Raw genomic sequence first — 12,916 nt, 5'->3', positions numbered from 1 at the left:
TGCACAAAGAAACTGTCATAACGGCTAAGCATCTGAGCTACAGATGAATCATTTTCGAGTACAAAAAAGATAGTCATATTCATTTGGCAGATAGTTTCACGGTAGAATGCCTTCCAGATATGATGCTATGCTGGTCATAGATTGTTGCCCACAGACAATGTTATATCATTTGACTCTGTAAGATAATTATTTGCAAAGATAAAATGTTGTTAATCCATTCCGCAACATTATTTTTGTACTGTTTCCGCGACTGTAGCCACTCCTCCCCTTCAAAGGGACGCATTTGATTTTTCGTCCAATCTATTGCCGGCCAAATAGCTGGAAAGCATTGAACTGTACGAAATTCAAAGCTGTTATTAGCGTGATTGCTTCTGGAGTTTGGCGTAATGATAGTCGTGGATAATTTCTATGTTTTTTGTTTACTGTTGGTAATTGGAAGTTGAGTTCTGATGTTTGGAAGAAGTAAATTATCGGTTGGAGGTTTCGTTGGGTTGTCACTGCGAGGTTAAATACGTTTTGTTGACCTTTTGTAATTGTTCTCGAGAGGTATGGTCAGTGATTTACGCAATCAGGAGTAGTTCTCTGTTAGTTTTTGTTGGGTAGCTGTTTTCCCACCCACTGGCGAGGGTGCAATGACTTAGGAATCATAATGGTGTGAAGTTTGATTCTGACCCTGTAGTGACTTTTATTCTGTATAGAATCGTTGACAAGCCATGATTATCGTAACTTTGACAATTAATTAAGTGTTGATAATTGCCACACATCCGGTTGAATATTGATAAAATCTGACTCACAGATCTTTCGAGAATCTTTTAGATTTAGCCAGAAGGGATTAACCCATCCTGGGGAACGAGTTGTCTCAAAGGGGCTTGCTAGTCCAGCTTTTTAGCACTGAACATGATACATCTAATGTTTCTGCAAATTGTAAGGGCATATGGCATTTCGTTAGGGGCTTTTGTTGTCCTTGGGGTCCTTGTAGTATTCCTACTTACACTCCGTGGAGCTTAGTTGTCAACTTATGCAATTTTGAACAAAAATACATGGCATTGTCAGCAGTAATGCGTTTCTTTTCGCGGACCTTCATTTCAACATCGTCATTCCAAAGCCAAGTGTCTCGGTTGATATACCGCTTACCCGGCTTGGTTACCCCGAGGGTTGTAGAGGCCGCTTTGTGGATCGTTTCTTTCATTTGGTTCCACGATCCTTCCAGATTCGTAATGGTTGGTAATCAAGAAAGGATAAATGATCCTACTTACGCGATTACCAACCGAGAATTCACTTGCCAAGGTTAGTCTGAACTGGCAGTACACAGACGAACACATACACCCATGACCAAGGGGGACCTAACTCGGGACAACGAATTCGAGAGTACGGCCTCAATTGTTCTTTAATAGAGACCACGTGTTGAGACTTCAAAGAAACTCTTCTGTACTTGACGTGCTTTGCATCACTTGTCCGCCATCATATAATGTTTAAAATATAGTCTTTTGTGAATCTATGAAACGAGGGCGGTTCAACTGATGTCTAACTACGGACTCAATTTTATGGAGTGGCATATTTGATTAGTTGTGGCCGTGGTGCGGCATCAAATTGTATGCCAGATTCCAATTTGACACGTAGTTTTTCGAATCGTATTTAGTTCCTTTTTCTATTATGGGCCAAGAGCTTAGTTTGTACTCATATCTTGTACAATATTTTTCGGTCCAAGTAACAAGTGCATCTGCAGCTGCAAATCACCGAAGTACATTAAAGGACACTGCAAGTTTTAGGCAATTTAGTCGGAGAAAGTTCGAGCCTAGTTGCGATTGTGGGAAATACTCACTGATTGATGACCGATTTTTCTTGTATCAATGGTGATAGGTCTTAATGTTTAAGAAGCTGGTTATTGCATGAACGATTCCTTCCTTATCCTAGTCACGTCATAGTGTCAATTAAGAGTAATGCTTCGTTCGGCAGCAATGGAAGTGCTTTTCTTGTTGAATTTCATAAGGCATTATGCTTTACAGTTGAGTTTCCCATGGTCAAGGCCCTACACTCCTATTTTTTAGCTTTAAATCGCATGTTTTCAATTAAGAGAGACCTAGAGGCTATTGTGAGTGACGGGTGACAATTCAAGATTTCTTCCATCGCTGTGCAGCAAAAACTCCTGAGTACTTCCTGCATGTGTTCAAAAAGGATGACAACCCGGTGAAATTTTGATTCAGTTACCCGTTGAAATGCAGCTTTCGAAATTTTAGCTAAGAGCTTTACTGAAGTAATGGCTGTCACTCCCTAGAATTTCCTATGAAAACTTGCAACTAATAGTAGGAGAATTATTCCACCTACGAGACCACGGTCAGGTGCCTTTGTTTTGAGCACAGAATTTCGTCGGTGTATTTCCGAACCCCAAAAAGATTACGTCATTGCAAGACAAATTACTGAACCTCTCTAAATCCGATTAGATTCCGAAATTGTAGCCACAGGATAGTGTCCGTGGTTTGTCCTACGGCGAGTTGACGAGAAGATCCATTTGCATGTATACAAGATTCTCTTCTATCGAGCAGTCTTTAACACTTCCATTATCCTCCTATCAAATTTTTACTTACCCCCCCCCCCCCTCCCCTCCCCAAATAAAAGCAATATTTAAAAAACTAATTGGGAACAACATTATCAAAAGTAGTAGCCAGCCATTGGCTGCTGATTCCTGTTCCTTTGTCAACACAACATAGTTGCGAATTATACTGAACGAAATTACTTGTTTCGAGCTTAAGTTGCTCAACGGAGGAGTATTTGTTTTTTAATCAAAGGAGCCCTGAGTCCGTATCGGATGACTACCGACCTTATCAGGAGAAAATATTTCACAATTTTCTGGCTGCAAGTACGTTCAAAGCTATGACACCATAAGTTGGCAGAGCAGACTCAGTTGGGAGGGACTCTTGACTAGCGCCTGATCCCAGCTCTAAAACTTGCATAGGGATTTGTATCAACCCATGCGTGACCTCCCTGCTCGGATAGACAATCACGGGAATCGTTTAAGGGAACTGCACTTTCTAGTGGAGATAGTGGCTTGCAATTGGGCCCAAATTAAAATGACAACAGCAACAACAAACGCGACGACACAACCGGAAATAACCGAAATTTTTAGAAGGAGCAGCAACACACCACGCTTCTGGCAGCCAAAGTGACGGCCACCTACTGAAAAAGTAGAAGGGCCCACTGTACCAACAGTGAAAGTGACTAAAAGGGAATGATACCGTATTGGCTAAGAGTCCTGGCAACCAAAAAGAGGAGACGCCATCCAATTCGACTTCCGCAAAGGAGTCACAAGGAAAGATGGCAAATTCCTAGCTGCGCGACACTCCTTTGTCCGAAAAAAAGGTGGTGAACTCTTTAATCAGGCGAAAATGCAAGTCATTTCACCGGAGTGGATGGGCCTCATCCGAAAAATAAGACTAGAGGAAGAAAGACTACTCAATAAGTGCGAGGTGTCCGACGGAAAATGAAGGCTACAATTGTCTAGCGAAACATCTCCATGCACGTCAAAAATGGCATAATGGTGATGGAAGAACTGCTGAATTTTATTCCACAAGAGCGAAACTCCATGATAACAGCCGTAGAATAGTTGAGGAAAAAGCAGTTGCGCAAAAAAAAGCGCTTTCAGCCCGCCATAGTTGTCGAATTTCTATTCGACAAAAGGAGGCGGGGGAAAAGCAGCGGCGATGTGCTGACGAGGATGCAGCAATGAGAATTCCGTGAGGTGGTAACCAAGCGGAACGAACAGCGTCGAAAACAGGAGAAAATTCATTAACAATAACCTAAGTTGAATAGCGACAGCAGTGGCTCCATTGTAGCAAAGTCGAAGTCAATTACGACATCAGCGTCAAAGGAAAAGGAAAGGGGCAAACCACGATCAGAGGTCATTCTAATTAAGCTGAATGAAATGAGATGCTTTGCGGAAGTTCTTCGAGAGTCCGTAACAGCGCCAAACTAGAAGACGCTGGGGTAGATGTTAAATCTGTCCGGCGGACACGAATTGGCGATATACTTGTAGAGCTTGGGTCGAAGACCGAAAAGAGACAGTCCAGAGCATTCTAGGCACGAAGGCAATGGTTTCCAGCCTAGAACCCTCCCCCCTTTAAATAAGAGATCTGGATTGTTTGACTAATACGGAAGAGGTGGACGAGGTGATAAAAAGTCATTACCCAAATATAGGCAATCGTAAGGTGGGAGTTACGTCCGTCAACTCTACAGGACGAAAATTGGCTATTGTCACTGTCCCTGAGAAGCCAGCTAGCCAACTTCTCCATTGCGGGGAAATAAGAAATCAACGGTGCAACAACCGGTATCCGGTCTAGGCCTGCCTTCATAAGGAACTCCAGACATCCCGGTTTTGCGCTGAGGTCCACCAATTCGATATCCCTAAAAGCTGGCGTCCTGACCTACGCCATCGCTCCATCTTAGGCAGGGTCTGCCTCGTCTTCTTTTTCTACCATAGATATTGCCCTTATAGACTTTCCGGGTGGGATCATCCTCATCCATACGGATTAAGTGACCCGCCCACCGTAACCTATTGAGCTGGATTTTATCTACAACCGGACGGTCATGGTATCGCTCATAGATTTCGTCATTATGTAGGCTACGGAATCGTCCGTCCTCATGTAGGGGGCCAAAAATTCTTCGGAGGATTCTTCTCTCAAACGGGGCCAAGAGTTCGCAATTTTTCTTGCTAAGAACCCAAGTTTCCGAGGAATACATGAGGACTGGCAAGATCATAGTCTTGTACAGTAAGAGCTTTGACCCTATGGTGAGACGTTTCGAGCGGAACAGTCTTTGTAAGCTGAAATAGGCTCTGTTGGCTGACAACAACCTGTTATCGGTTGTGATTTTTGACCCTAGATAGGAGAAATTGTCAACGGTCTCAAAGTTGTATTCTCCTATCCTTATTCTTCTTCGTGTTTGACCAGTGCGGTTTGATGTTGTTGGTTGATTCGTCTTCGGTGCTGACGTTGCCACCATATATTTTATCTTGCCTTCATTGATGTGCAGCCCAAGATCTCGCGCCGTCTGCTCGATCTGGATGAAGGCAGATTCTACGTATCGGGTGGTTCTTCCTATGATGTCAATATCGTCAGCATAGGCCAGTAGTTGGGTGGACTTGAAGAGGATCGTACCTCTTGCATTTACCTCAGCATCACGGATCACTTTCTCGAGGGCCAGGTTAAACAGGACGCATGATAGGGTATCCCCTTGTCGTAGACCGTTGTTGATGTCGAATGGTCTTGAGAGTGATCCTATTGCGTTTATTTGGTCTCGCAAATTGGTCAGGGTCAGCCTAGTCAGTCTTATTAATTTCGTCGGGATACCGAATTCTCTCATGGCCGTGTACAGTTTTACCCTGGCTATGCTATTATAGGCGGCTTTAAAGTCGATGAACATGGTATGCCGATATATCTGGCACTGCTGCCATCTGGGTGAGAGACACGGTTAACTTCTGAGTGAGGGCTCATGGTCGAGGGAACGGCTTCATTTAGATTCATCATGCAGAATTGACATTTTTCAGCGTTTACCTCACACCGAATAGATCTATACAAGCTTTTCAGAATAGGTTCGCCGCCTTGGAGGGCGAGATTAGAAGCAAGAAAGGGAGAATTCTAGTCGGAGGAGGCTTTAATGCCACAACACTCGAATGCATGCCTTAACCAGATTCTTTAGGCACACGAATTTTGTAAATGGCTGCCAGGACAGGACTCGCTGTCCTATATACCGGTAGCACTTCGATATTCAGACGAGCTAGCTGGGAGGGCACTATCCCTGACGTAACTTTTGCTACGCAGTCCAACGATGGAAGGTACTGGAAGATTTCACGGCCAGTGATCATCAGTACATTTCCTTCGAAGTGACAAACGGCTCTTCCCAATGCTTTGCAGTGCGGCATACACCTATCAAGTGGAATATCGAGAAAATCGACGTGGCAAAATTTGTCGAAGCTCTCTCAAGAGGGTTAAATCAGCGATAAGACGCAAGCGCAGATAGAAGAACTGCAACTGAATCCCTAGTTCAGGAAACTGCGTCTCGAGAAATTACCCCGCAATTACGCTGAAAGTGCAAGCCTACGAAAGAACTGCCTCAGATTTCGGCGGATTGTTTAGCGTGCAAGAGGCCAAGACTAGGTGATGCTTAGAACCGTAGAGTATAAGAGTGGGAAAAAGGAACTCCGCCACGAAATCAACAGGCAGAAGGCACGTTGAGAGGTAAATGAGGAAGCGATTGCTTGTGAAGAGAGAAGCCGTACTCTCTGTGCATCGCAGCAATCATGGGACACAAAATCGAAAAGTAGATGGACCACGCATCTCATAAAAAAACCAAGAACTTGGTCGACGCGCGGGTTAGATTCACTGCAGACATGTTGATCTGTTGAATTGAATTTGAGGCTACCAAACTTGCCTGACCCTATCTCAAAAGGAGCGACGGCGTAGGCCTGGATGCCAGACAGAAATATCCAATTGGTGGATCTCGTCAAAGAACCGGAATGTCTGGAGTTCCTTGCTAAGACAAGCCTAGATCAGATACCGATTGGCTCATTATAATTTTTTACTTGTGAGCAGATTTTTTCTTCAGGTCGAGGAAGGTTGCAGGTTTCTAGGTGTACCACCGTTTGCCTTTTTTTGGTTGCTAGATTATTAGTCTTCAACTGTACTTGAAAATCTACTAGATGGTAAAACTCCGTCGGTCCGGGTGGTTTAATTAAGGTTTAGTTGGGTTTGAACTATAAGCACTATTTTAACAGGTTCCGCAATTAGGATTTGAGACCAATCTGAGGGTGCGTTTTATACGTATTTATCATAACTTTATTGGATTCGCTGGAAATATCAGTTTTTTTGGCAGATCCTTCAAAAGAGTCTATATTCCATTGTGAATAAAGTTAAGGTGAGAGGAGGGGAAGCACAGAGGTCATTTGAATTGGTTGAATAGCTTTATCGATTTTTCTTCTTCTTTGGTTATTGACAAACCTAAAAGTATTGCCAACGTTTTGGAGAAAGTGCTAATTTACTACATAAAGGAATAATCTCGTTGGTTTTCCGCTGCAGGAAGTTTGTCTGGTTTTACCAGACGAGATAACTAGGAAATCATCTAAATTAAAAACCTGTCATTGAGGTCCTTGCAATGGAAAGCAACTGGGCGGTGCGCAGATTGAAAAGGACAATGCAGAGGCAAATGCTCAGAGGTGTTGCCTTGAACTCAATTGCTAGTTTTAAGGATACCTATAGTTGAAATGTGTGAAGCCAGAAAAAATACCTGTAGGTAGTAAGTCTCTAAGTTTTTTTTGCAACAGTACTTCATTGAAGCAAGTACTCATTGGTTTGAATCCTCTAAAACGGTTTTCTGGTACTGAGAAATGGACTATATTTTTTCGCTTTAGAGTCCGAGTCTATGCAAATTATTTCCTAATCCGTTGGTGCTGGCTTCTGCATGCATCTATAGCGAGTTTAAGGATTTTAGTAATGACAGGAATGTTAGTCCATTAGGGTTTCATATGTGATGAGAGCGCGTCCGTCAGGTTAGCTCAGAAGGTTTGGGAAAAGATGGCCACGCCAGTTTTAGCTAATGAGGATAGGTGCTCTTGGAATTGAGCTTTCAGAATTTCGTAGAAGAAGACGTCATGAGGTAATAATCAAATAGCGCAATTATTGTAGACGAGGTTAAAGCGCATTAAACCGGAACGACTAAATCTAGGCCGATTTTCAAAACAAACTGTCCCACACTTTGCTCCATTCCTTTTGGTTTAAATAATCTTCGCAGTACACCTTTTCCAGTAATTAGTGCTTCCCACTCATTCTTCCAAGATATTCAATAATTGAAACGTAATCAGTACTTAAACTAATTACCAAATTCTCGAAAATCCTTTCGACAACAATCCCATTCTCCGAGACCATGCTTTAATCTTAACTAAAACCACTTACCCCTTCTTCTTTTCCTTGTAACAAATGCACAGCACCAGCACGTTGTATTCCGGGTAAAAACCATACAGGATGTGTACGTAACAATCTCTCCATCAATCCTAAATCACATGGGGGACTAGTGGAGCTTTCCGATGACTCACTCGAGGTTTCCCCAGCTCCCAGGATACCGCCATCTGAGCTAGACACAAGCGATGTATGTGACTGGAAATATAGAAAAGAAAAATCATCGTAACCAAACAATTATTGACGTGGAATTCCTTGTACAGGGATAAAGTTAAGTAAAGTGCTACATACACATTAGTTATTCTTAGGTGAGGTTTATGGATCTAAGATGTTATGACAAGAGATTGGGAGGGGATGGATGGGAAAATAAAGGAGCAATAAGGATAAGATTACAGTCTACATGCATTCACTGTCTTGTCAATCTTCAGGCATTCATGTTCGAAAATCTCTTTGATTTCCAACCATCTTTGTGGTTTCATATGATGATTTCTCAGATAAGGACAACGCCAGGAAATTTCTGTGAATTGAGGAGAACAATTTCGTGGCGGGACGGGACTCATTTCCATATCCCAGAGGTTTTCGTATGGTATCGGAGACTGTTGTCTTTGTGAATAAGATGATGATAGCAAAACTACAAGAAATATCTTTTCAGCTCTCATATTACACTGATACAAGGCGAAGGACTTGAGTAGAAAAAAGATCATGTAGGGTATGAAGAGGATATTTAGATGGGATATACAGAAGTATTCTCAAATGACACAGAACGTGTGATGGATGACAAAAAAGCCATTCGCATTTCCATTATGCGACGCGGGGTACTAATCTGCATAACTGTCTTTTGGGGATCCATGCAAGAAGGAAGGATGGGAAAAGATGAAAGTCTGTTTCAAAATATTTTCATTCTAGCTTCATTCGAGGGGCTCTTTGTTGAGCATCATTTTGCGAAGTGGTTCGGAAAGGCACCCTTGGATGTAGAATCAAAGTAAAGGCGATTTTAACATCCAGCTAAACAGTGGGCAGAGACATCTAACTCAAAATCCTTGTACCTCATGGTTTATTACAATATTCTTCCTTTGAAAAAATCGGGGTGATTCCGTACCAAAGATATTTTCGACCTTGAATTGACGGCATATAATGCCGCCCATTTGCTTCCTAAATATTTAAAAATATTCCAGACAAGCTTGCACAGCACTGGAGAGCCTCACAAATATGCACTGTTGCTTTCATAATAGTCCAGGAGGACATTCAATTTTCAGTACACAAAACCCCATAGCTCGGCTCCCTCATAAACACCAGGACATTTTTTCTACCTAAACGACATTTCATTGAAGAGATTATTCATCATCGACATTATCAACCCATTTCTGGAATATTTTCAAACGGAGCGCCGAGAAAAAAAAGCGCAGGAGGACAAGGGGCGACTTTTATTCAAATGTTGAAGTTAATAAGCGTTTGCAGCCGAGCCTTTTGTTTCAGTTCGCCTGGAAAACAAACCAGAAATTCTAGACTCGGTGGAAAAATTGAGCTCACACCCTCTGGAAAAACCCAGTGCCTAGAAGCTTTGTTTATTGTAGCGTTTATACTTCTGGTCGTCAGGCCAACGTCAGATATGGTAAAGAATGTGGTACTTGGAAAAATGCTTTTTTTGCCGGGGTAACATCTCTTTTTCTGTCTCATCCTTAAACAGTTATTCGTGCGTTATAAATATCCTGTTGAGAAGATGTAGATCTACTTTTTGGCTGATATGCCGCTTCTGTAGCAGTTACTGCTCCTTTTTTTGCCACACATAGCCACTCGCATACAACACAGCTGGGTTGGGCCTCCGAAGAGGAACGCGAAAAAGGAGGATTTCTGTAAGGATTTCAATTTTTTTCCGTTAGTTGCTATTTGCAGGATATTTTTACTTTGGGATGCTCGTAGTGACGTGTCATATTTTCTTTGAAGATGAGATTATTATGCTTGAAGGATTCGTGGCAGATGCTTCTGGGAAGAATGAATGCGACGTAGGATGAGGAAGAATGCCGAATGGATGATTTTAAGGAAATCTGAGTCTTGCGTTGAAAGAGTATGAAGAAATAATGCTAGTTGCAAGGAAATGTTTCGGTATTTGAGCAATGAATTTCGAACTAATGAGATAAAAGATGGGATAATTTGGAGACGTTAAGGATAATGTGACAGATGCGATGAGGGCCAAGATGGGTGGTTTTTGAGGTGTTATTTCTTAAGACCATTTGGAGATTTTCGCTAACAGAAACAGTGGCCACAGCAGCGTCTTTGAGAGTCTTGTATCATCACAGGGACACCGTAGTAACGTAAATGGATCCTAAATGCTGAATTTAACTTTAGGTTGGACATTTTGATTAATCAAGGACCAATGCAACGAAATTTCAAAGCCAATTTGCGGAAAGCGTTGAAAGAATGAAGAAGTGGTAAGCAATCAGGACGATTAGGAGACAAGCAGGAGTAAACCTATTGCAAAGAATGCCTGGAAAATCCCTGAAGAAGCAGTTCGGACTTTTATTAGAAGAATTCATTAAAAAAAGAGTAAGAGGTCTAGTTTCGGACAGGTAACGAACTTAGAGAGACATGCTCCCTGATCTACTCTGTTTCAAATGGGAGTAGAAAGGCTATTTGATGCTATAGTTTAGGAAGATTATATTAGGCTAAGATAAGAAAGCTTTTAGTTAGAAGATAAGGTAACTAGAAGCCCAGGCAGTAGATTTAATTGGCTTAGCAGAGGTTCTGGGTGACACTTTTCTTTCTTTACGGCATGAAAATGAAGAAATATACATCATTCCATTAGACAAAGGAGAAATTTCAGCGGAGGATTCGCAGCTATTAGAAGCCCTTCCCCTCTCAATTTGCTGAGAAGGGATCACTGCTTAAGTACTACTTCGTTGATTGTCCAGAGTTCATGCAACAACCTATCGCGTATTTTTACAATTGTGTAGATAACTACAACTTAGTTTTTCTCTGATTCGAACATCCACAACGTATATTGTACTACACCTCTAGCAAGCATCAGGTTCAGTCTTCTTCTCTCAGCCAGGTGTAAAAGAATGTCGTGCTTTTTGTTACTACACCTGGGCCAACACGGGTATTCATGCATTCTAAATACTCTTCAGACATTCAATAATAGCTCCCGCGTTCTCTGGGAGAGAGCTACGTATTTTGCTGAGTCTGTGGTCAAGTCACTTATTCGAGGGTTCGTTCTATCAACGATGCCAGTAAATGCAGAGATTTCCCTAGCTAGATGCACTGATGTCTTTTTATTTTTCTTTAGTTTTTGTCCCGTTCACAAACGGCGTCGGCTCGACTTGATCGGTTTCGCCATTTGGTTCTACCAAATGCCTGATCTAGATCCAATCGCGAGGCTGCTAAATCCTTATCCAGTGTATCAGACCACCGTTGTTTCGGCCGGTCTTTTGGTCGCTCATCATCGACTTCGATGTTCAGACCAATCTTGGCAAGTGAATTCTCGTTAGCACGAATTACCATCGAAGACGTTTCTCTCACAGTTTTTCCACGATCGGTACAACCCCATATCGATCGCGGATATCCTCATGTTGGATGTGCTCAAAATGTGTCACGCCACTAGTCCAACGCAACATTTTCGGCCCCATTAATGCAAGCTCGTTCGATTAAAGGTGCTTCAAAATGATACAACTTACAGGATCGAGAATACCATATTTTCAATACCGTTGTCTTTGATACCCCTACTGCATTTCATTACCGCGACTGCAATTATCCCTTCTTCAGACCGAACCAGACACTTCTCCAAATCCAACCCGAACCTCCCCCCGGAAATTTATGGTTTGTGATACCCCCCAAGCGTAGATCGTCTGGTCTTCCAGAAGTCATCAATCGTGACTTTTTGTGGGTTGGCAAGCATTAGAGTTCCACTGTAATTCACATTATGGCTTAGTATTACACAGTGCACTCGAACGTCACTTCCAAACGATAGTTTCTGAGCAGTTCATAAACCGATTTATTCCATCTATAGTAGAGTATGCACACCGAAACCCATACCGTAATTTGAATTGTCCACCACCAGTTTTAACGATCGACAAGACCATGATGTAGCTGATTCTTTTTAAACAATTTTCCATTTTGAATAGGGGGTGTCAGATGTCTTGGTCGCATGGGTAGGATTACCGATTTCTGGTTTTGCGGTCAGACATTCCTCCAGGCGACCCACGAAGTTTCTCCCGAATAGCTCGAAATTACTCTTCATAGATTCTTTAGGAATGCTATTCAAACCTCTGTCTGTTGTTCTTGCCAGTTTATGCAGGTTGTCCCTAATATTTACTACACCTCCTCTACGGCGATTAGAGGTATCGCGGAATCGTTCGAGGTTGCTGGGTGTCTCGCAATCGGTAGTACAGTCCTTTGTGTGGAAACATCTGGCCCATAGCGATGAAAATCCGCGGTTATTTCAGTATCCGCTGCATATTGAGACGGAGATTTTTAAAAAGGGCGCTCTACATCGGTAGGTAATTAACATACACTATGGTTTCAGCAAATGAGCAGCGCAGTATTGAAGTGTTCATAAGGTGAAGTTGTTGAAGAAATCGTTCAGATAAGAAACGGATCTTATATTTATGGAGCAAAGTGGTCAAGAGAATGGAAGAATTTTGCAGGTAGGACAATTCGCCTATATGAACTAAGCCAGATTGATGCGACATCGATGATATCGTGTTGATAGACCAGCCTCACAAATTAGCTTTCCTCCTCGCAATATTCCAACAAGTCGGGAAACCGGAAGGTAGACGCTTCAGGTATGAAAGGTTTTGTGTATTTCTTTCATATAGAGATGTGAGTGGGCATTTGTCCCATTATGTAGCACGTAATATATGCATATACCCACTTTCAAGTGATATTGACATTTAAAGTCTTGAATTTGCACTGAAGCGACAGCTTTGAACTATTATAACTTTGTAATTTTCACAAAATTTGATAGGATCATGCTCTAT

General features: G+C 42.2%; 1 protein-coding gene across 6 annotated transcripts in view; it reads right to left on the bottom strand.

Moving 5' to 3' along the window:
- The window catches only part of LOC119656197 (protein sprint), a 586,096-nt gene that overhangs the window by 88,760 nt on the left and 484,420 nt on the right, over window positions 1-12,916 (bottom strand). For all 6 annotated transcript variants that reach the window (XM_038062582.1, XM_038062584.1, XM_038062583.1 and 3 more), the window contains one exon: window positions 7,941-8,141. In XM_038062582.1, coding sequence (XP_037918510.1) covers window positions 7,941-8,141 — 201 coding nt within the window. The remainder of the gene's footprint in view (window positions 1-7,940; window positions 8,142-12,916) is intronic.

Source organism: Hermetia illucens, chromosome 4 (assembly GCF_905115235.1).
Source record: "Hermetia illucens chromosome 4, iHerIll2.2.curated.20191125, whole genome shotgun sequence".
NCBI classification, from domain to species: Eukaryota; Metazoa; Arthropoda; class Insecta; order Diptera; family Stratiomyidae; genus Hermetia; species Hermetia illucens.
The sequence above is the reverse complement of the archived record's forward strand: the minus strand, read 5'-3'. Positions and strand labels throughout refer to the sequence as shown.